The 25,995-nt window shown below is 41.1% G+C and overlaps 1 protein-coding gene across 1 annotated transcript; it reads right to left on the bottom strand.

The window, feature by feature from the left end:
* Positions 1 to 17,033: 17,033 nt before the first annotated feature.
* On the bottom strand, positions 17,034 to 18,551 carry LOC146862689 (zinc finger MYM-type protein 1-like). Its single transcript, XM_085643106.1, has one exon. The coding sequence runs from the start codon at positions 18,549 to 18,551 to the stop codon at positions 17,034 to 17,036; it is 1,518 nt and encodes a 505-aa protein (XP_085499232.1).
* Between the last annotated feature and the right edge of the window lie 7,444 nt (positions 18,552 to 25,995).

Raw genomic sequence — 25,995 nt, 5'->3', positions numbered from 1 at the left:
GCCAACCATGTAAACACAAATATGTCAAACAATAATCTAACCTTTCTATTCAATGAAGATCTAAGTTTCATAGTGAAAATAGAGAAAGAGAGAGACAAAGAAACAGAGAGAGAAAAACAAAATTGAAATGAAAAAAAAGGAAAATGGAATGAAAATTAAAAAAAGAAACAATAAGTCTGATAGAGACAGAAGAGATGACAAAAAGACAAAGGACTTCAGTCATTAAGAAAATGAAGCACATCAAGTGTGGAGAGAATGTAGTTGAGAGGCAGAGAAGTGCATAAATTGAAGACAGCAACAAGCCCAGAATCAGTCGATAGTGGGTAGCAATGACCACGGAGTCATAAATATGAAAAAAAGAGAGTATGATAAAAATAGAATAAAGACAACAATTATTCTTAATACAACCAACAACACAACATTATTGTAATTTTAAACAAATAAGACCGCGGAATCCAACAAGACCAATTATAATAAGACACTTATCAAGATATGGGGATATTATAGAAACAATAGATCTGGGGAGGGAGGTTCTTGGGAACAACACATCAGGAGAAGACTGCAAGTTAGACCACGAATAGCTGCAAAGAAAAGTAGAATAAATAACAAGGAATACCTATGTTATCCTTAATAACATTGTATTAGTTCCTTGAATAATATATATAATTATATCAAATAAAGGTAACCAAAGTTGAGGAATAATGTAAATTAACACCATTAAAGAAGAAGTTCAAGGTTTCCCAAGGTCCATGTCTTCGCCTTTGTGCTTAACAATACATTTTCTCAAGTCTTCTGGACATTAAAATGAGAAGATTTGTTCTTTGTATGTGACCTTGAAAAAACATGGATGTACCAAACCATATCTCGCATTCATGGATCGCATCGTAGGATGGAAGGATAAGAACTCCTTCCGATGAGCCGCAGTCACCGTGCCACATCTTGGGAGATAAATACTTTCTGACCTGACCACAACATTTGTTTACTTTGCTTGGCCGCTGATAAGACCATTTATAGTTCTGTGTATACCAGAAAAAGAGAACTTATTCCTCTGGGGCGATCAGAACTTATAGCACCAAGACGTTTTAGGTCAATTCGGTCAGTTTGTTGTATATTAAGATGTGTTCCCTCCTTGAGGCCCACCAATTTAGGGATATGCACTCTGAGAAATGCAAGCATGTCAGACTCCCCCCGCTCTTTCCTGAATGCCATAAACTTGGAGATTATTGCGCCTATTGCAATTTTCAAAGTCTTCTGTTTGTTGTTTCAAAAGTGCCATCTCCGTAGCCATGCCAAAAATCTTGGTAGCCGCATCTTGTACCTCATTAATTAGCTGTTCTACAGCCGATTCCCCAGACTCTAGGGTTGACCACTTTTCTTCAATACGTTGGAGAGTGACATTGGTCTCCATAACAAAAGGTTCCAAGTGCTTGATCTCTTCCATGAGGTCCACTAAGGTCAGAGGTAAAGGAGACTTTGTAGGAGCATTCGTGTCCTTACGAATTGAGGGCATGAGTGCGGAAGAGATGACAGCCTTCTGACTAGTGGATGGAGATGGCTCCATGAATATGAGGTAGGTTCTGCAAAAAGTCACCACAAAGGAACACTGTAAACCAGCACCAGAAAAAATGCCAGGGATCGTGCGTTATTTAATGTAGTGAAAACACAGCACCAAAAGCCCAAAAATTCAGACGAGTGCACCAAGTTAGTCCTTGAGAAGAGGATAACACTGTTTTCCAGAGCTCTTGAAAAAAAGGGAAGTATTTGTTGTGTGACTCTAAATTCCTTATCACAGCATCTTGCCAGGGGTGACCAAAAATAAATTTGGTACCATTGACCCAAAATGTTCTGAGGAATTAAATTAGCATTACAGTTTAGAGACTGATATTATATAGGTAATGATCAAAAAGAGAAAAGAAAAAGAACAAAATTAACCTCTTTTTTCTTTTAGAGAAGCCATTCACAACTTCTCTTTCCTGTCAGCATAGCTTTCTTTGTTCTTTTTCAGAGGCTGTCCTGGGTAAATAAGCGGCAACACTTGTGGGAGGTACAGAGAGCAGGAAGGACTGCCTTTCACCTCACCTCCAACTGTAGAATATGGCAGCCACAACTGCCGTCAATTAACTAAACAGCGCAACGCAGGAGAGCTTAACACTAAATGCGGCATGGAGCGAAGCCAAAAAAGGCAAATACCTGCTCTCCCCTCGTTCGCGCTATCAGCTAACTTCCGACATGCAGTCGAAACAGGCAATAATTGTTTTGTTCCGTAGAAAGTCTCCGGTGGTTGCCGGAGCGCTACGGTCCTGAAGCCATCCTGCGGGTGGTTAGCGCGAGCCTCATACTCTCAACTTTAACAGTTTAAAGCACTGATAGATTTCTCACCAATGGCTGTAAAAACCGTTAAGGTGATCCATGTCAGTTGCACTCCCTATTTTCATTCCACAGGTTTTACTTTCCAGCTATTGTGTTTCTGAAGGGTTTTCATGAAATATATGACTCTTTTATAGCACATATTGTGAATGCACATCTGGGCGAGTTCAGCTTGTAGGTATGTATTTATGACATGGTACTATTAGGAGCTCAGGTTGAAGGCCGCTTAAGTTCCTCACAGTGCTTGTCAGGGGAATATAATGGTGTTCAGACAGCAAGCACATCCGGATCTTGGCCTCTGTGCAGAGAATACACGTGAAGGCCACATATATTCAATTGTAATTGATAAAGTGTGTGAAGAATGTACACAGCTGTCAAAACATTGACAGAGCAGGGGGGCGCGGCTAGCACCGTTGGGAAATGGCGGATGTTCCCGGGACGGCGGCGGAGAACCTGCCGTGATACCTACCGCCGGCAGAAGCTCTGGAATGAATGCCTGATTTCCCCTAGCAGAGCTGCGCTACGGAGTGGCTACGTGACTCGAACAGCCGCCATCTTAAGTTCGCGCTTCATGGAAAGTTTCAGTCACACGCTCTACTGAAAGGTTTAACTTCTCACATCCTCGCTATGGCTTCTCTTTAACAGGCAGGGTTTGTTGTGCTTAATATTTTGCACAGAGGAATGGCTTTAATGCTTTCATGGATATTTCTGCTATTTTGTGACAGCGCCTCATGTATTTCCTTTTAAATGACTGACCCCCTATTCACCTTGAGGCAAGTTAGATAGCCCTGAAAGAATTAACTTTGAATCAGTACAGCAAGTGGTTATCATCTCTTGCCATCTCTTTATAATAACCCAGGGAGCATTACTTCTGAGGATTGAGGGTGAGGGCAATCTCCCCTCTGTGCATCTTCTGTGTGAAGCGATAGCAGGTCCAGTCAAAACATATTTTACCATAAGATGTGGTTATGTTTTTCAATGAGGTCCTAGCAGTTTTTTCCCCTTCTGCACGTCATCAAGTTTTAGTTGCGCTTGAGAAGACCATGCATTGTGAACTCTGCTACCAGGTATAAAAAAAGTGGCGTGCACATGAAGCTGTTTCCTGTGATGCGGAGCGACTCTCGTTTTACATTAGTGGGGGATTGTTAATACGCACCCTTACCTCGCTTACCTTCAAGTTCTTGAAGCGTCATCGTTACATAAGGGGTGTCTTTGCCAGGAATAGCTCTTTCTCATTCTAAGAATTACTATACCTGCTCCTTCCTTGCTCAAGTGCATGGGTAAACTAATTAAAGTCTTATCCCATTCATCACCTCGGACACGTACGCTGTCAACTCACTCTAAGTCTCGCCCATACTGTATCTCAATGGAGGATTCAACAAATACATCACCTAAAGGCGTTATGACATCCACCACTATGGCTTCCTCTGGCAATGGCAAAGCGCCAAGCAAACGTCTGAAAAAGGATCATCCTTCTCCTCTCAAACAACCCTCTTCAGTATCTGTAGAGGAGATCAGAGCTCTTCGTCCATTTGTCAAAGAAACTAACTCTGAATTACAAATCCTAACTGACAGATGGTCAAGGTTTGACGACAAAGTTACAACCGTGGAACAAAACATTGAGTGTTTATCCTCCTCTAACATTAAAATCGAAGCCCTTCATTCTCAAGTGTCGACGCTCCAAAAAAAGGTAGAAAATATTGAAAACAGGAACAAACTAAACAACCTATGCATTTATGGATTACCAGAGGGTTCGGAGGGCTCCGATCCCATCGCCTTCTTCAAGTCTTTTCTCCCAAAGGTCCTCAATTTACCACAGGATACTCTTCTCAACATCCATAGACTGGGCCCTGCCCCTGCAATGTCTTCCTCCACCGTGAGGAAACCAAGAGGATTCATCTTGTATTTCCTGGAATATACTGACTTGCTCAAGATTCTGTCAGCTGCCAGAGCTATTAACCATATTACCTTTTCAGGCAATCCTTTGTTTTTCTCTGAAGACTACTCAAAGCCTACAGCTGATAGATGCAGAGAGTTTCTGGCAATGAGACCACTTCTACGTTCCATTGGTGCACGATATGGCCTCTTTCACCCATGCCTTTTTAAGGTGACTATCAACAATAAGACTACTACACATGAGGACCCCATCAAACTGAAAAGATTTCTCAACTCTTGTAGCATGAAGTCTATGGACATGTCCTCGACGCATAATACGTAGAGGCTTATGCTTTAGTATTGCCTGTGTTCTCTTTTGACATTTGTTTCATATTGTTTTTTTAAAGTATTTTTATTGCATGTTCAAAACAGAACAAAACATAACACAAAGCATGAATACACAGTATACATTGCATAGCATTCCACAGTGGCCATGTAGGGTAGGCATATGACAAAGTCCCTTCCCCTTCATCTCCCTCCACCTCCAAACCATAATACTTAATCCAAGGGGCCCATATTTTCCAGAATTTTTTAGGACAGCCCGAGCCTTATATGTCATCCGTTCCGCAACCATATACAAGTCAAGACTCGCCCTCCATTCGTTAATAGTAGGTATTCGTGGTGCTCACCAGTATCTAGCTATATCCCGTTCAGCTACTACCAAACCCAGATTAACTAAGACAAGTTTGCGCCTTGGGACGTCTACCTCTGTCGAAATCCCCAAAAGGAGAAACCGTGGCTCTAATTCTATTTGGGCTTCAAGTATGCAATTGAGCTCCCCCACAATATACCCCCAATAGGCCTGTATCTCAGTGCACCCCCAAAGGGTATGTATAAACGTTCCAGGCTCAGTGTGACATCGAAGAGACTCCGGACTCTCGGCTCTTCCTATTGAGTGCAGTTTGGCTCTATCAAAATATGTGCGGTGTAGTATTTGTATTGGATGAGCTGTAACCGTAATTTGATGACCACTTCACGTGGATGCATGAGAACGGCCTCCCAGTCTATATCTTCCAACTCACCGGTGACCTTTTCCCACTTGGCACGAAGAGAACCCAATCTATCGGGCATGTTATTAAGCAACGTTTTGTAGGTAAATGAAATAGCTTTAGCTGGGATCTCCTCCTGGAGAAGCCGACCTTCCAATGGGGCATATTCCTGCAGCGACGTTCCATCCAACCCCTCCACCACCCACGCATGCTTCAAACGGAGATACGCCTATGTCTGAGTGTCATGTAGTTGATATCTAGCTTGGAGCATGTGGAAAGAGGCCAACACACCATGGTCCAAGACATCACCTATTTTAGAGATCCCTATTAAATCCCAGTGCCCAAAGCCACAGAGCTTTCCAGTCTCCTTCAGCCTAGTCCCCTCCTACAGTGGGGTTTCCCTGGTACATTTTTGATCCCACCTTTTTGTCGCTGTGCACTCTTCCATGCTTCCATTGTCCTCTGGGTCACCTGGAGCAGTTTACTACATCCCTTACCTCCATGTAGATAGTGAAGATGGGTATGGTCCCTAAACTGCAGCCTTTCGAGTCTATATGTCGGGTGATCCCCAGATGCATGGATCCATTCATTAACGGCAATAAGATGTGCCGCTCTATAATATGACCTAATGTCTGGTAGAGCCAAACTCCCATTATAGGTATTCCGCTGCAGTGCTGACAGTGCAATACGTGGATGGGCCCCATCCCAGAGGAGCAAGCGGAGCTCACTATCAATGCCTCCAAATATCGGATCCGTAATCTTAATGTAGGTATTTTGCAATACGTAGAGCAACTGTAGGAGCGTTACCATTTTAAACATGGCAGCCCTTCCCATAATAGTTAGGGGAAGCTTCCGCCACTGTTTAGCATCTTCTTGAAAGTTTGAGAGGACCCGCTGAATGTTGCGGACCAGGCTGATGTTCACGTCCACAGTAAGGTAAAGACCAAAGTAGGTAAAGCCATCCGTAGACCATTGGAAGCAGCTAGGAAAGGTCCGAGCCTCTACCGTCTCCCCCACCGGGTACAGGGTAGACTTGGTCCAGTTAATCCTGTATTCCTCATGGTAGCCATAGTCTTCAACTATGCGCAGGATTTGAGGGATAGTCTCCGTCGGATTAGTCACATATTGTTTCATATTTTTGACAATTTTCTTCTTGTTGAAATCTTTGAGGATGTTGTTTTTCCTCTGTTAATTGTTCTGAATGATTATTAACCTCCTTTTTTCCCTTGCAGGATTTGTCTTCTTGTTATACTTCTCCTATGTTGTACTGCCCGTCAGCTCTGCTCTCCTTCCCGCGTTCCCACTTGGAGTCTGGACGCGTCATTGTCCCATGTGGCCTCATCTTCCCCCAACTTACCTATGTCTTGGAATATTTGTAAGTATGTCATTTGTGTTTTCTTCATTTCTTCTCACTTTAATCTTTTCTCTTTATTTACTTGCACTATTCTCCTTTCCTTTCCTTTCTTATTGTTTTTTTTGCTTTTTTCTAAACTGTACTTCCTGTTATTTCATCTGCACTACACTTCGTAACCTATAATCTAATTATTAATACTACTCTCTTATCACTCATATACTTATTCTTTTTTGTTATTCTCGTGTCTCCATAATATCATATGTTTACCTATATTTCTATTTCTTTCTCTCTTTTTTTCCACTCTGTTTGATACACTTTATATATAGTGGGTTCACTCTTTGGTATGCTTTTCATTGTCTAATGGTCTGCTTTGTGTGGTGCCTTTTCGCTACTCTTATGTTAATCATATGCCCTTAAAGCTTATCTCTTGGAATGTCAAGGGTTTACCATCGCCTATTAAAAGGTAAATTGGGAGCAGATATAGCCTGTTTATAAGAATCTCATTTAACGGCAGTAGAATCAATAAAATTGAAGAGATGTTGGGTAGGGGAGGTCTTCTATTCACCAGGAGATGGTAAACGTAATGGAGTCTTAACACTTTGCCGTAAATTGCTTCCTGTTAAATTGCTCTCACAATGTTCTGATGACAATGGTAGATGGATGTTCACTAAATTGCTGATGGGAAATGCTTAATACTTAATATATATGCACCCACTTCTGGAGATTCTCTTTTTGGACATCCTTGGCTCAACAAATAAGACACTGTATCGATGATAACTTTATCCTTACAGGTGACTGCAATCAAGTTTTAGATCCTTTTTCAGATCGCAATTCAAAAGTCTCCTTCTTCCCTCATAAAGCACACAAACTTTTTATTCAAACTATCAAACAGCACAAGCTTATAGACGCTTGGAGACTCTGTAATCCTACTCTAAGGCAATATACATATTACTCCCCGGCCCACCATACCCAATCAGGTATAGATTCTTTTTTTATTTCACATAATACTTCTCAATCTTTGGTGGCGACCGATTTCGGATCCATTCTAATATCCGATCACGCTCCCATTACTATTCAGCTCGATGTTCTGCAAAAGTCTAACACACCTCGAAAATGGCGTTTTAATAATGGTTTACTTTTGGATCCTGTATTCACCTCCTCCTTTGTCTCCTTTTCCAATGAATACTTTTTATTTAATCAGTCTGATACTTTGCCTCTTTATGTGGTGTGGGATGCTTTCAAAGCAAAAGTCAGAGATTTTATTCTAAAAAATGCAGAAAATCTAAAGAATTCACAAAAACCCTCCAAATGCTTCCGATGTGATAAAAAAGGCACTTGGAAACACATTGTCTGGGAGTGCCCAACAATCCAGGTTTTATGGAAGGAAATAGAAAAATATCTTTCAATTATTCTTAAAACTAATATTGTATTTGATGACCTTATTCCCCTTCTGAGGCTGCTCTCCTATTCACACCCAATATGATGAGTCCCTCTTTATAGCTTCTTTAATAGCTAAATCCCTCATATTACAGTCCTGGAAAACAGATCTTGTTCCATCCTTCCAGGCATGGAAGTCAAAACTACTCCAAATCCAGGGTAGGGAAAGAAATTACTCTCTTAGATCAGGGGCTCTCAAAAAATATGATAAAGATTGGAGTGTGTTCGATTCTTAAATTTGTCTAGCTATTACTTTACAAGATTTATACTTTTGCGAGAACATCTTTTAGCCTATATGTCTAGTATGTTCGTCTTGACTTCGCACGTGGCACTTTATAAATTAGTTCTGTAATATTAACTGAGAAGACGTCCATTGCATTTAAATGTTTCATACTGTTTTCATTCTATCAAAATCTTTTGAATATTAATGACAGTCGATTGATTGCTCTTATATAATCCTGGACTTTATAATTTAAATGTTAAAATGACAATTTGTAAGAATATTGTTAGTATTCCTTTACTCATACTGTATTAATTGGTTTTCAACGGTATCTTGCTTTCAGTTTTTCTGTATTGTTATATTTGAACTCTCAATAAAAAAAATTTTTTAAAAACCCCTCCTAGATAAGATAAAGAGATTGGAATATTCTTATTACTCTTCTAAGTCCAAAATATGTTTATCAGAACTCATAAATGTTAAATTTCAGTTTAATAAGGAATCGACAGACAATGCTTCAACGTATCTATTGAAATCTAGTGCAAAATTTTATGGAGGTCAGAATAAAGCTGGGAAAGTACGAGCCAACTATTTGAAAGTTAAACATAACAAACTTAATATAGAGTCCATTATGGATGAACACCAAACATTGAAATTTAAATCACTGATATTTTAAATGAATTCCTCCAGTTTTATACAACCTTGTACACATCAGTTAGCCCTCCCTAGAACATCACATTTCTCTATTTTTTTCTGATATTCAACAACCTTCTATTACTCGACCAGATTTATCACTCTTGGAAACCGATATGTCACAAAAGGAACTCCTCCACGCATTACAGACACTTAAAAAAGACAATGCCCATGGACCACATGGTTTCACTGTTGAGTTCTTTTCACATTTTGCTCATCTCTTAATCCCCAAATTGCATATTCTTTTAGACTCTTTTTTACATTCAGGTGAATCCCTTGGCTCCTTTTCAGATGCTTTAAAAATGTCTCATTCCTAAGGAAGGAAAAGACTTAAAATATTGTAAGAATTACCGGCCTATATCTTTAGCTAATATCGACTATAAAAACAATTCAAAAGCCTAGGCCATGCGCCTAAAATCTTATTTGCCTGATCTGTTAGGAAGAGAACAATCTCGTTTTGTTAAAGACCGTCTTCTTACAGACAATACCCCTTTATTTTTTTATGTTCTATCCAAATCCTTCCATGTCCCGCATTCCCTAGCAGCAATAGCCCTCGATGCCGAGAAAGCGTTTGATAGAGTGAATGGCCTTTTCATACACTTAAGTGGTTTGGATTTGGCCCTAAAATAGTTTCTTTAATATCAATTCTATATTCTAATCCACAAGCAGCAATATGTGCAAACAGTGGTACATCTTCTTACTTTAATTTAGGTAGAGGTGTCTGACAGGAATGTCCATTATCCCCGTTCCTTTTCAACTTAGCCCTGTAACATTTTCTTTCAAAAATCTGTCAAAATAAAGATATCCATGGATTTGATTTCCACTCAAATTAAATTGGCAGCTTATGCTGATGATGTTTTGTTAGTTATTTCACAACCTCAAACCTCTCTCCCCGCATTTCTACATGAAGTTGATTCCTTTGCAGCTCCATCTGGATATAAATTAAATAAAGATAAATGTGAAATCCTACCCTCAACAAAATATACTTTCAATGAAGATTTTCTTATCTCACGTTTCGCATGGAGTCCCCAACAGATTAAATATTTAGGCTTACAGTTTACCTTCTCCATTTCAGGTACAATTTCCCGCTGTATGGAAAATTGTATACAGAGATTATCTTCCTTGACCACTAGATAGCACCCTTTATATTTGTCTTGGTGGGGCCGTTTAGATACCATAAATATGATGTCTCCTATAGTTCTCTACACAATTTCTAATATCCCAGTATCTATTTCCCTTAATTTTTTTACAGAAATTAACGCTATATCATCCTCTTTATTATGGAGTAATAAAAAATCACGTATGTCTTTATCAAAATTGATTCGTCCAAAGTCAGAAGGTGGTGTCGATTTTCCTGATTTCCCTACCTACCACAAATCTTTTCTTCTTCGACAAGGGTCAAGATGGCTCTCTGAATCCACCGTGGATTGTCCTCTATGGGCTGGACTTGAACGATCTTTTATTTCCCCTTTTTCCTTCCAAGAATATATATCTTTCTCTCGCAAGCCACAATATATATCTACTCCCATACTTAAGCACACATTAAAACATGTAAAACCTAATTCTCCATTAGGTCCTATAGATTGGACTTCTTTCTCCGGATCCACAATATGGCATAATAACATGATATTGATACGCGGCAAGCCTCTGTACTGGAAATCCAGGATTTGTGTGCCATTCCCTGAATAGGTCTGGGGGTAAAAAAGGGGGAGAGCTGGCAGTGATTTATCCCAGTTCGATTAAAGTGGCCTTCCACCCAATACTCAACGCAGGTTGCGAGGCCTTGTCCTTTAATTTCAACCTATCCTGCCACCACTCCTTTAAAGATATTTTAGTATACAGACCCCCGAGTGCTAAACATTCCTTCATTACTTCCATTGGAAATCTGCTGGAAGACAGTATCTGTTTGGAGGCCAATACCATCTTGGGGGATTTTAATTATCACCTGGAGGCTCTGCTTAATCCAGATACAGCCACTCTTATTGACACAATGAACAGTTTAGACCTCAGACAGCAGGTCACTGGCCCCACTCATGTGGCTGGACATACCCTGGATGGCATATTTTCGAACCATCCAGGTTACGGGTGTCCTGCCCCTTGTCTGGACAGACCATGCGGCCATCCAGTTTGAGTTAACCCTTAAGGCCCTGCACTTGGGGGGGAAGGTGTTAAGAAACGGATTGACATCCGACCTTGGAACAAAATGGATGGAGAGTCGTTCCAGGAACTTCTTACCTCAACGACTATACAATCAAATTTGGGAGTGGAGGAAGGGACGATCGCTTATACTAAATGGGTGGAAAACGTTTGTAGCAAATTAGCCCCAGCTATTAGTATTGTGCCCAAGAGATCGGCTCCCTCCACCCCCTGGTTTACAGATGAATTGAAAAAAGAAAAACTCAAGTGCAAACGCCTAGAGCGCTCCTGGAGGAAAGAATATATGGAAGTAGAGAAGACAGGTTATAGAAAGGGTTTAACAAACTACAAGCAATTTCTGTTTGCCACTAAACAAAACTTCTTTGTCAATAAAATTGAGTTGGCAAAAAACTCAGCCAAAGAATTATTTAAAACTGTCTTAGATCTTTCCTCCCCACACCTGGTTACAATACAGCCTAGTCAAGAACTTTGCGAACAGATTGCCAAATTCTTCCGGGATAAAGTAGATGTGATTTTTTCGGCACTCTACGGATCTACTGCAGCAGGAAGCATTTTAGAGAAGGAGGACCTTGGGTGCACCAAAGCTCCTCATGCAGCCCTCGAGAGATTCGAGGACTTGTCCATGGACCAAACACGTTGCCTTCTTGAAACGGCTAGATCAGGGTCACCATATGACCCCTGTCCGGTGGCTGATGCCAAATTAGCGGTGGAACCCATCACCCAGGCACTTACACCTGTTTTTAATGCTATGATTGACACTGGTCTTTTCCCCAAGCTCTGGAAGGTAGCATCAATTTTACCCCTACTGAAAAAGCCTAACTTAGATCCGACAGATCCAATTAACTTTTGCCCAATATCTAGGCTCCCCTTACCAGCAAAAATTATAGAAAAGGCACTAAATACACGACTGAGTGCTTTTCTCCATCAAACTCAGGTCCTGGACTCAACCCAATATGGCTTCAGAAGTGGCCATAGTACGGAGTCAGCCCTCATAAAAACAACAGATGAGATCAGAAAAGTAGTTGATCTAGGTGGGAAGGCCGCCCTGATCCTACTAGACTAATCCGCGTCCTTTGATACGGTCCATCATGATCTCTTGATGGACCGATTAAGGTCATGCGGACTTCGGGGCAAGGCCCTGAATCTCATGCAATCCTTCCTTACGGAGAGATCACAAGTGGTATCCCTGGGTGAATACCATTCAAGGCCCTTTGTGCTGCCCTGCGGGGTGCCACAGGGGTCGTCATTGAGCCCGACGCTGTTCAATGTTTATGTTTCTTCACTGGCCCCTATCATTAACACCTTGGGTTTTTATTTCACATCCTATGCCGATGACACCCAAATTGTGGTGTCTCTTCTGCCAGGACAGGAGGGGGGCATGGACTATCGTTTTCATAACTACATGGTAGCAGTGAGTGGCTGGATGGCGAAAAATTGCCTGAAGCTCAACTCTAATAAAGCAGAAGTCATAATATTTGGGAATGCTCCTAACTTTTGGAATACAAACTGGTGGCCTTCCACAATGGGAGTACTTCCTGTCCCTGTAAAGAAAGTAAAAAACCTGGGCATAATTGTCGATGACAAACTGAATCTGGGCAACCAAATCAATTCAGTTTCATCATCAACTGCCTTTGTTTTAAAATCAGTAAAAAAGATTCTGCCTTTCCTGCCAGCAGGGAGTCAGAAAACAGTGGTCACTGCACTTGCCTTGTCAAGGCTTGACTATTGTAATGGCCTCTATCTAAACATTCAGGAACGCTATTTAAATAAACTACAAAGGTTCCAAAACGCAGCCACCAGATTACTCACTGGGGTCCCCAAATTTGCGGCCATTTCCAACTAAATTAAAAAGTTACATTGGCTCCCGGTAAAAAAGCGTGTGCTTTTTAATTCCTTGTGTACTGTTTTTAAAGCACTCCAAGGTACTGGACCAGAGTATTTGCAGAAACATTTTAACTGGTACATACCTACAAGAAATCTACGCTCATCAGGAGCTAAATTGGTGACCGTTCCGCTTATTAAAAAGGTTTCATGGGGAGGACGAAGATATGTCTTCGGAGCAGCCAAGGCGTGGAATGATTTTCCGGCCCAGCTCAGAGATTCCCCAGATTTGCTGACTTTTAGAAGGACTTTGAAAACTTGGTTGTTCAATAATTAAAACTCCCTCAAAGGTGATGGCTGAAAAGACAGGTAACTAGCGCCAGGACACCCCAGGGTAACGGTTGCGCTTTACAAATAAATTTAACTTAACATAACATAACATAACATAATATGGATACATCAACTATATCTATAAGAGGAGATTATGTCTTTCTCGCAAGCTAGTAGACTTTTTGGCCTACCTACATTTTACCTTCCTAGGTATCTCCTTGTGAAACAGGCCATCTTAAACGCATATGCCAGACAAGTACTCCCAAATTCTTCTAATGATCCTACATTCTCCTCAATTAACAATTTACATATTCTTCTATGCGTCAATCCCAAAGCCTCTGTTATTTATAATTATTTACATACTTCAGGTACACTACGAGAAGAAACTAAAATAGAGCTATCTTGGGAACATGACTTAGAAGTTTGTTGGCCCCCGGCGTAATGGAACAAAATATGGACTAAAATGAGGAAATCTTCTAGAGCAGCAAACGTCACACAGACACTCTTCTTTATATACAATAGACTTTTATTATCTCCGGCTACTCTAAATGCAAGACACGCTGAGCTCTCAGATACTTGCTGGACATGCCACTGTCCACATGCAGATTTATACCACTTACTTTTTGCATGTCCGCTTGTCCATAATTTTGGGAAAAATGTCTGGACTCAAATTAATTCAATTTTTGGCTCCAGTTATCCTTTCTCTACTTCTCATATATTTTTGGGAAGCTTATCCCCTATCTGGACAGTTTGTGATTCTAATACAAAGATAATAGACTTATTGTTAGCAGTTGCTCTACAACCAATAACCAAAAATTGGAAGGACTTTAACAAACTATCATATCAAGCATGGTGGCACGCTGTTTGCTACAACCATAGATTAGATACAACTTTTGTTTACCTTATTCACATGGCAACGAAATGCTCAAATTTATGGTTACCTATCACATTGTTCATTGATGCGAGTGCTAAACGCTCCCTCTCCCTGAATCCAGAGCAACAAGAAGTCTCTAAGCCTCCTTAATAATAATCCACATTTGTAAAGCACGAACAATCACCCGTAAGGGTCTCTAGGCGCTGGGGGCCCTCGGGAAGATTAAGCAAGCTATTGCCCAGAGTCACATGGTGCTGGGCTAATCTGCCACCAGCGCTGGGGATCGAACCGTGATCCCCAGATTCCGGAGTCAGTCGCCCTGGCTGTGGCGCCACACCTCTTCCTTGTCTTTCCTCATGCTGTTGCTATACTAATTGGTTATTTTGCATTTTGCTTTAAGATTTTTACATGAATTGTAACCTTCTCTTATTTGCACTGATTATTTTGCATACCCTTGTCATTCTTTCTCTCTTTCAATATATGTTAAATTGACTCATATAGCCAATAATTTTGATTCTGAATTTTTGTTTATCTTATGTGATTATTTGTTGTTGTATTGTCCTTTGTATTGTTACTTTGAGTTTTCTCAATAAACTTCTATTTTTGAACTGAAAAAACATTGACAGTGCCAGTGGAAAGGAAAATGCGGCCCTTACAGGTGAGTGAGTGGTGGGGTTAAGTATGCAAGGGGCTGGTTAAATGGAGGAGATGCACAGCAGTATGTGAAAAAAGAGAGAGTTAAAAGATGGTGCTCAAGAGACAAGAGATGAAGTGAGATATTCAGAATGATCACTAAAGAATGGTGTCGGAGAGAAAAATAGCATATTGTCTAACAGTGAGAGTCTGCAGAGGAAAGTAGTGTGAAGGGGAGAACGAGAATAATTGAGATACTCCAAACACCACCACTAATGCTTTAATGGACTTTAGTAATGCTTAGTTTACAGTCTCGTATTTTCAGAATTACTATATTTTCAGTCCTAATTATTCACAGTTCAGTCATTGTTACTCATTTATTTGATACTGCTAACAGGCACTACCAAAGTCAGTAGGTCTTGTCTGGATTCTTTTAGGCCTATGTCCATTCTCGTGTTGTCTAACTGGATGCAATACGAGAAAGCTCAAAGATGGCACCCAAAAACTGGTCTGGTGGCATGCTGTATGAAGGACAGAATTCTAGTTTACATTTTAAGCCAGGGTCTTTATTACATAGGCCACACCTCTTGGAAAAGATTATTAGTTGCGCTTCTTTGGCCAACCCAGTTCTAGAGACCTCCTTTTTCATAGTACTTATAGTGCTGGTTTTTACATAGTTTCAGGGACATTTTAAGGATTTTGGGGGCCCTGGGCCAAACATATTTTGGGGGCCCCTGTTCGCAATAACTTTGAATTCACTGTCCATTTTACGTTCATTCACACCCTTGCTATGTCACGCAATATTTAATGATACTTTCAAAATGTATGAAACAGTAAAAGAAAGAAGAAAAATGAGCTGTAATTACTTACATTACATTTTATAGTGATTATGTTACTTGAATTCACATCCGAAGACAAATGAAGATCAGTGGGGCCGTCTGGTTGTGCTAGACCACTCTCTCAGTCACTCTAAGTATCACATATAACATTATTGAAGTAGGCCAGAATGATGTTGTCCCATTTTCTAGCAAAATTCTGTATCCACCTGTCTAGATTCAATCAATGTCTTGTTCCATGATATTATTTTTCATTCATTTCAGCCTGAGGTATAGAACTTTCTATGCATTTACTATTTTCAGTGCTGTTCTTCGTACCTTCTTTCTATTGTTAACATTGGTTCTTTCTTTCCTCAGACATGCTCAGAACATCACCTTTAACATTTTACTGGTGAAATTCAAATTGTTTAAGGCCTTAACAATGTTGATTCTGGGACGAACTTTATTGCATGGGCTGACAGCAAACAGTAATAAATACAGAAAAGCAGTGGTGTTCAACCTTCTTCAACGTGTTCTGTGCAATAGGTGTTTGTTTGGATGATATCATATACATCCTGGTGCATAGGTTAAACAGAACATGATTGAGCAATTATCCTTGTTGGACCTCATCTTGTATCTCTGCAAATCTTGTTACCTACACTTGACCTGTGCAGTAATTGTGTTAAGGAGTTCTATTTTAATTTTGAGGAATTGAACATAAATGCTGCTGGGTTTGGAAGTTTTGTTGAAGGCAATGTTTGCTGCCTGTATCAAAGGCTTGAATGAAGTTTCAATGATAAGTAGAAAGTTATAGACCATAGAAAGTTATAGGCTTTTGTGAACTGCTGACAATACTTTTATGATGCTCAGATGGACCCTATTTATGATTTACCATTTTCGTGGTCTACTCAGTCTTGGAGATGCCTGCAAGGCATCCATGCTGTTTTCCTGAATGGTCAGGCCCTCTTTGATTGTTTCATAGTTGGAGAAGGACGAAATAGGCAAGATTGAGTACAAGAACTCTATGCTGTTGGCTTGAATTTTGACAATGCTGTTTGTCACATAGAATACGGTTTTGGCATTTTCTTGCGAACATTATTCAAAGTGATTTTGTTCTTGGGTCTTCTTCCCATTTGTCAGTTTTTCTTGTCATATAATGTCAAATGCTATAAGTGCACAATGTGCTGTGATTCCAGAGCATCTAGGGGTATTTTAAGTGCAGTTTAGGTTGTAGAAGTCAAACATCTTAATGCAGATGATTTTTAGAAAAAGGAAAGTAAATGTGTTTCTATGAATATTTACTTAGATTCAATGAATACCAAAAATGTCATTATGTGTTTCTGCAAAATAAAGCTTCTAAGTCAAACCTTGGAGCATCTCTGTACAATATTAGGCACCTGTAAGACACTACTTAAATTATGCATCTCTTTCTGGATTTGCTAGCAGCAAACTCATTAACCAGATCAGCAAATTCTATTTCTTGGAGCATTTCTGACTCAATACTCAGCAGAGCCAGAGAATTGAGTCTGGCTTGTAGCATTCGATTACGTAGCTCATTTTTTATGAGCTTCAACTTTGAAAAGGACCTTTCACCAGTACAGTTTGTGACCATCATCGACAAGAATATTCGCAGTGCAATTTCAATGTTAGGGAAAGTGTTCTCTAGTTTATCAGTTTTTATTTTCCTGTAAAGACAAGTCATTGAAATTGTTTCATTTTTGTGTATAGGATAATGTTTGAACTGCTGGCATTCCTTGATGAGATCCGATTTGTACAGGTCTTTATAGTACAAAGAGGCAAGTTTTTCACACCACCCTTCGATTTCTTTGGTGTTCATGTTTTTTAATTCTGTAAAGAAGCCAAACCGATTATTTAGGTCTCTATATGCTTCGCTTCGCCGTGTTAAACCATCAATCAGAGCATCCATTATCGGTAAGTATGCTTCTACTTTAAATTTGTACCGCCCTTCAAGTACGGTGTCACTAGAGGGTCCTTCAAACCGAGTTTGTCTACTGCTTCGTTGTTTTGTACGCTTTCCAAAATCTCTGTAATGAGTATCTGGAGCTTTTGCCTTTGCCTTGCATTCATAGTCATCAAATTGGTCTCTCAACTCTTGGACATAAGACTTCAAAAATTGGATAATGTTGACTGCAACAGATAGGTTAACATCTTCTTTTTGTACAGTCTTGCTTGTTTCGTTGAAACGCATCAGTATGTCATTCCAGAGAATGGTCAAGAAAATGGTTTCCAGCTTGTCCATTTTTTTAAGGAGACTAAGTGCATCATGCATTGTATCTTTTGACTGAATGTGATCATTTGTCAGTGAATCAAGAGCAGCTTTAAGTCTTTCATAGCCACCACACAATGCATTGAGGGCATCTGCATGAGCTGACCATCGAGTATCAGACAAGCGTTTTACAACCTTGTGATCTGGGCCTACAGAATGAAGTAGCACATCCCAACGATGAGTAGAAGCAGCAAAAAAAGTGTACAAATTTTGAACAAAGTCAAAAAAAGAAACAACCTGCATGCTGCACTCAGCCGCTTTTATACCCACCAGGTTCAAAGAATGGCCAGCACAAGGAACATAAACAGCAAATTCGTTGATCTCTTTCAATCTTGCCTGTAAGCCCGAATACTGACCAGACATATTGGATGCATTATCATATGACTGACCACGGCAATCTGATAATGGAATACCGGCCCGCTCTAGGAATTTCACTACAACATCGGCAAGATACTCTGCCCCATGACCATGAATGGAGATAAATTCCAAAAAACGCTCCTTTGGTACGTGACCCTTTACATACCTCACTGTGAATGTCAACTGATCGATGTGACACACATCTGGAGTGGAGTCTACACTGAGAGAATAATATTTTGCTTCCTTTATTTCTGATATTATAGCAGAGAAAACTTTCTTGCTCATTAATGTGATAAATTCTTCACAAATTGTTGCTGATAGCTATGAGGGATTGCCCTTTCCAGCATTTCCATATTTCCTGATGTGTTCTTCAAGAAACGGGTCAAATTGGCTTAGAAGTTCTAAAATCCCCAATTATTTTCCATTGTGCAGTGATCCTATCATCTGGTTTTCTCCTCTGAATGCCATACCTCTTGCTGCTAAAAATTTAATAACTGCTACAATTCTTTTCAGCACACCCTGCCAGTATATTTGTTCATGTTTTATCTGTTCCTCTAATTCAGAATCAATTTTACCAGTTTCTTTTTGACAGGTGGTGTATATTAACATGCATTTTTGATGCTCAGGGCAAGCTTCATGTTGAGAAATACAACGGGCTGCATGCTTCCAGTCATTAAAACCAGATCTACTGAAGGCAGAATCTGTGCTAGAAAACAAACGACAAGCAAAACAGTACACTGTTCCTTGTGAAGGAGAATATAACAGCCATGTACGACTTACAAATTCCCCATTTTGCAGTTGCTGCTTGAAAGCAGCATCGGATAAACTCCGCTTGTGTTTCTTTTCTCCAATTTGATAAACACGAGCAGAACTGGAAAAATCACTATTTCGATTTTGACAGGTTGAAGGCCCTCTTTGAACCCAATATGATCGTGTTTCGTTTGTGATAGGATTCCATAAGGCAGGATCTGTCGCGTAGCTCACTGCTGTTGGTTGTGGAATTTGTGAACATTGGCTGTCATCTGTTATACTCTGAGAAGCATTTCCGGCAATAGTTTGTAAATCTATAATGTTAGAGGAAGTGGAAGCAGATACATCCTCTGTATATTCTCTTACTGGCTCATTAGCAACAAGATCATCTCCTTCATACTGTGACTGCGCCGCATTATCAGTACAACATTTTGATTGTACCGGAAAAAATGAAGTTACTTTTTGAAGCTTTGCAAGCTTCTGTTTTACTTCAGATTTTTGTTTCCTTTTCATAGCTCCACTCACATATGAACACCTCATTTTGTGCAGTGAGCAACTTATCAGATTATATAAAGATTCAATAACGTATATGCTCACGAGCTGAGGAAGTAAGAAAACAGTACATTATTGTTTATTTATATCGGTAACCATTTGTTCAACACACTATTGCAGACTATGATGTGGGGCATACAAATATGTTCAGGAAATCCAGAAGCATGATCAAACATTCTGGACCTACTAGGCCAAGGTATAAAATATGTACATTTCAAATTTACCATCCCTATCAGCAAGGTGGTGGGAGGTTGGAGCACAGAGTAACTAGCATTCAGCTACACGTGTAATTGCATGAACAATACTGAACAATACTCACATTTCTTTTACTTAGAGAGAAATTGAAAGGTATCACTTTCCTTTGTGGGACTTAATTTGTTTTTGGGCAACTTTAATTTTTCACATGAAGACAGGGCAGGTTTATGATTCATTTAAAATTATATTTGCATACATATTAGTATGGATACATTTATTTTGGACACATCATCCAAATATTCACAATGAGTCAATTTCTAATAGGAGTGGAATTTCCAAATTAGCTATGTATTGAAACATAAAAGAAAAGAAAACTTAAATACAGGCAACTCAACTAGCTAATAAATTACGCAAAGTATGTCCTTTGGATTTCTAATTTAATGGTAAATAGTGTCGATCAATATTTCAATTATGTGCTTAAGAGGAATAAATTAGTACATTATTTGGGATCAATAATATGATTAGTACACCAGGGGCATCATTTAGGAGTCACCAGGGGACCAAGGAGCTACATTTCAAGTGGACTTGACACCTGCATCACTCTAGTTATACCTACAACAATCCAAGTCACATCTCCTGATCTGTCGTTATGCTCATAGTACTGTCCAGATGTACCTTTATGTGTATTTTCTGCGAGTTACATATATGCTTCTGTGTGTTCAGATGCCTGTATCTGTGTTGTCGACTGTTCATGGGAGTCTGTGTGCGGGGAGTTTCCTGCAGACCTATTCTTTCTATGTGCTTGGAGTCTCAGTCTTTTTTCACCTGTGTGCATGGGTGCCAGTACGTGTGATGGTCTTTATTTATGAGTAATTGTAAGTCTGCGTGTATGTGTGACTGTCACTGTGTATTTTGCTTTGTGTACATGGGCAACCAGTTTGTGTGCATGGGTGGCTGTATGCGATGAATCCATGGAATTGTGTGCCTATTGCTAAAGAACAAAGAACAACCATGAAGGGTCTGACTTTATATTGATGGACAAAACTTGAAACTTTGAAAGTCTAACCTAAACCTGCAATTTCACAGACTCAACTGACAATATACATGAGTACACAAGCTATAAAACATTATCCTGCCAACTCCAAGAGAAATAAATGCAAATTATCTGCATGCCACACAATTGTGACTGTCAAACGTTGTGCATGATAATAACGTCAACTAAGGAAACAATTTCAATTTCTACCATCATGTCTTTATGAGTAAGTAGGACAAAAACAGGCAAGCAAGAGGCTGAAGATAAAAACTGCTTGGATGTTTCAGAACATTGATGTAATTGTTTCTCAGTTTGAAGTTATCATTTCTATTGTAAGCAATGCTAATTACAAGATTTAAGGCCAACGCATTACAAGCAAGTGCAATCAACACCATAAATAGCACAGAATGTAGAATAAAAACAAACCATATCAGCAAGTACCTAATTACATAATCTATACAAACTGTAGTTGGTAAAGCAAAGGAAAAAGTGCAATTACTTTCAAAGTGCATAATAAAGCAATCACATTCCAGCAATATACAAAAAAATCAAGCATGTTTTGTAAAACAATCCCCTTTTCTTCTTACAGACAAGGGAAGACCCTGGGTCACCTTGATGCATCTCCAGCGTTTTCCCATGTTTGTGTCTATCCATGAATCCTAGTGCAGGTGTCTCACAGTGTCTGTTTGTGTCTCCCAGGGTCTTCCTTTCTCTGTGGCTCCCAGTGTCTGTTTGTGTCTCCCAGTGGCTGTGTATTCCAGTGTCTGTCTACCTCTGTCTTCCAGTGGTTGTGTCTCCCTAGGTGGTCTTCCCTTGTGTGTGTCTCCCAGTATTTTCCTGTGTTTGTGTCTATCCAGGAATCCTAGTGCAGGTGTTTCACAGTGTCTGTTTGTGACTTCCAGGGTCTTCCCTTCTCTGTGTCTCCCAGTGTCTGTTTGTGTCTCCCAGAGTCTTCCCTTATCCATGTCTCTCAATGTTTGTGTCTCTCAGGGTCATCCCTTGTCTGTCTCCCAGTGTTTGTGTCTCCCAGTGTTTTCTCATGTTAGTGTGTGTCTACCCATGAATCCTAGTATAGGTGTCTCCCAGAATCTTCCCCCAAACAGAATTCACAACTATTCGCTGGGAGTGCAGGGGCATAGCTTTCATCGGGCACAGCAGGTGCAGTGACACCGGGGCCCAAAGGTCTGAAGGGCCCACTGAGCCTGGATTGTCTACAACGAAGGGTGAAGGTCATGACCTCTAGGGGATATTGGCACTTCTCTTGATAGTTACTGTTACAGGAAGGTATGTTTTTGAGTATTTGGATCCAAAGTCCTCTCCCCTCTCTCACTATTGCCTGATTTTCGACAGGAGTATTCTGAAAAGATGTGTGACGCTGCAGGTAGTTCAATCCAATTAGCAAACAGCGCGGGTAGTTTTGTGTTTCCTGTCACACACCTGGGCATTCCTCTCCCTACATGCAAAGTGTTGTCTTGCACTGATTGACCGTGTCTCAGATGGAGCGGGCCGCTTGGCAGTCATGACATTATATTTCTAAGAGGTGTCTGTCCCTATGTGAAGCCATGCCAAGTGTTTCCTATGTTATCTAGAGAGGTACTGGAGCGAGGACAGACAGTTACGAGCATTCACCCATTGTCGCACCAAAGAGTCCAAGGGACCTCTGAACTTTGTGTCTGCAGCTGCTCCCGCCCCCCCACCCCGATGCCCCCCATGCAGAAGATAGCCTGGAGGAGCCTTGTAACTAGGAATGCAAATTTAATTATTGCCTCACTCGCCGTCTCCATAGCTGCCAAGGTTTCAGATTGCTATGTGTGACATTTTCATAATATCAGTGCAATTATGAGTGACATTTCAATGACCATGATTGACACTTTCTTGTAATCAAAATCAAGCAATGACTACTAGGGAAACTCATCAATATCACAAATTACACCCCTATGAGCGACAAACTCGAAGAAGATCTTAAAACTGGGGCAAAGTGCCATAAATGGAATGGCACTTAAGTGTGAATGTGCGAGGTGCTCTGCTTCTAAACGCCTCGGAGCACACTGCCCCATAGGACCTTCAGCCATCCATGGGTTCTGGGCACTCCATTTGCCCTAGAATGACTCTCTCCATAGCTGCCAAGTTTTTAGTTTGCTTATGGGAGGCATTTTCATGATTTCAGTATACTTAGGAGTTACATTCTACAGCCAAATCATTAGCACTTTAAGTGACCCTTATCTACTACTGAGGCTCTCGGTGAGTTTTCGTATGTTGGATACATACATATGCAGACATGTTACACAATAACAGATATGCGGCTAAAACAAGCCTGACATCTGCCAATGTTGTTAGCTGTGTCAGATTAGTGACTAACAACAATAATTTTGTTGTGGGTAATAAGAATGGAAAATGTTTCAATTGCGAAATTAGGAGACTGTGAATTAAACATTACCAAGGTCATTGGAAGGCGTAGTGACCTTTGGAGCGTCTCAATCACTCCTGTTTCTCACCTTTACACCACCGTCTTCAGCAGCCTCTCAGTTAGATAAGCCCTTTGTTTGATAACTTTCTGAAAACCTTAATCACTTTCCTTTCCACTAACGTCTTTTCTCTCCCCTGCACCTACATCCTAGCATCTCATACACTTTTCCATTCCTCTAGCATACACACATAATGCACCCACTCATCTGTAAGCACTGCATTTTCTTTAAATGTAACTGTCAGTATTTCGACATCTGTGTGTCTCTGTCACACACGTTAAAAAAAGAAAATCAGAGTTACAAAGGGTAGAGAGACCAAGGATTGAATGAGCATGTTTTCTGATGCCTATTTTGACCCACTGACAGACACTGAAACAAACTGCTCTGCCTTTGGCCTGAACTCCACAGCTCTCAACTGTGGCCCATTATAAACACCCACGCACAACTTGCACTCGCACAAATACCAAGAGGCAACTCTTTTCACATTATGCACCGTACACAATTTATATACTTCCATGGAAAAATTACATTGACACATCATGTAGGAAAAAGGACGCGGTCTTATAAAAATGAAAGAGTAAGAAACGTGAAATGTAAACGTGAAAAATATTGCGGACATGGATTGACTCAATGTCTTTTTACAGTCATTGTTCAAAATTCAATCAGAATTTTTGCCTGTAAAGTGAAGGACTTCAACACAGGAAGGAAACCGAGTCAAGGACAATTTTTATTAACTGCTGGGTCTGGGACCCGGAAGGCCCCCACATCACTTAAAGTCTCGTTCTGTTCTTCTTTCATTCCTATCATCCTTCCCCTCCCTGTCCTCAGTTTCATTTCTTACACCCCCCTACCTTGTTCTTCCCCACCTGCTCCTTCCCTTTCCACCATCTCTTCCTAATCAATCTTCTCCATAATAACCAGCCTTCCTTCCTCCCTCCCTCTTCTGCCGTCTTCTTTCTTCCCTGCTTTCTATCCAGTAAGAAAGATTGCCTGGGGCTGCACCACTTTGACCTCACTGGGGGGAGTTCCAGGTACAACACTGAATTTAACACCAAGCTTTCCCAAGGGAGGGTGACACGGGGTCTTATGGCTGATGCTAACCTTAAAATAATATCCAATCAATCCTTATTTGGAAATGCTGAGCCTGACACGGGCCTAACCTTTAATCAGGCAAATGGGCCCTTTACAATAAATGCTTCATGGAGAGAGGCGGGGTGGCAAGGAGGTGCAGGGTGGTGCAAGACACAGGGTTGGGAGGCAGACGGTGGAAAACATGGGAGGAAACAGGGAGGGAATGACAAAAGATAAATAGAGGAGGAAGCGAGATACACCAGTAAGCCCTGTGCAAAATGAAGAGAAAGAGAGAGAGAAAGGGAGGGCTAGAGATGAAGCCACCATGAGATGGGCTGGTGTTGAAATTTTTATGTAGCGCTTACTGGTCCTTTGTGGGGCTTTCAAGTGCTGGCCTACCTAGCTAGCACGCCGTAGCTTAGTGCTTATGTCCAGAGAGTGATCCTTTTCACTGACTGTGACTGAACTTCACAGACTTCAGGCCAGGCTCGGCCCCGACGTGTAAACTATAGAGCGCGTTCCTAAGGATTCTAGGAGTCGCGCACTCACTACTCACGCTGGCGGGCTGCTTGTGATGTTACTTGCATATTGACTAACTTGGTTAACCCCCCCCCCACACACACACACACACTTTTAGGACTTGTGCCCTGATAAAGTTGTAAATACACAAACGGACCCGACAGGCACCCAGGCACCCTAACTCAAAAGTTGGATGCGACCCTTTCCGTTGCTGACGTTTTGGGTAAACCCCCCTCCCCACATTTTGGATGCGCCCCACCTCCCCTCACACTGCCCGCGCGCAGCCACTGCTCCCAGCCTGCAGCACCCGGACAGGGCTCTTTAAATCCTCCACGGACCACGCAGGCAGGACGTGCAATTCATGGCACTTACAGTATTCTGTGGCACGTTGGCGGAGCCGGGGGACTTTGTGAGGAACATAAATGAAGTTCCTTGGAGGTGGTAATGGTGCAATTATGTGAAAAGAATAAAAAACATTTGTATGCTTGAATGTCTTCGCCGCCCACTCTCTCTCCTCCCGACCCTCGCGAACACCCCCTGCTAAGCGTTGGAGCGCTTTACATGAGCAGCTCCAGATTACACAAAGACGAATTCGTTTTTTCGACACGGAGAGATTAAAGTGATTTGCCCAGGATCACATGATATTGAGCCGACCCGGGAATCCATGCTGGTTCCGCAGTGTCATAGCCCATCTCTCCTCTTTTTTTTTTAAATGCAGATTTTTATAGCGCGAACTCGACCCGAAGGTATTGGAGGGAGCGCTTTACATGAGCACCGGTTACGTTACACACAAGGACACATTCAGGCACGGGGAGATTTATTGATTTGCCCAGGCCAGAATCACAGGATGTGGACCGTGGACGCGACCCAGAGGCTCGAACCCCGGTTTCCAGCACTAAAGTCAGCAGTCTAGCCGACGGACTACATCCATCCTCTCCTTTAACACTGCACTGGTGAAACTGAGCCGATGGGGGCTGCTGGGCGGGGGGACATGACATTGGGCCGACTTGAGATCGCCCTTTCTCTACTGAATAGCAGTGTGGCTCCTGCCCTGCTCGTTTCTCTTCCGCTGTCCTGTTTCCTGGAAGGCTTCACTCCCTGACAAGGCCCTGAAAGCTCTGCTGTGATTTCTCTTTGCTGCCGC

Source organism: Triturus cristatus, chromosome 2_2 (genome assembly GCF_964204655.1).
Source record: "Triturus cristatus chromosome 2_2, aTriCri1.1, whole genome shotgun sequence".
Classification (NCBI taxonomy): domain Eukaryota; kingdom Metazoa; phylum Chordata; class Amphibia; order Caudata; family Salamandridae; genus Triturus; species Triturus cristatus.
This window is presented reverse-complemented; position numbering and strand designations above follow the sequence as displayed.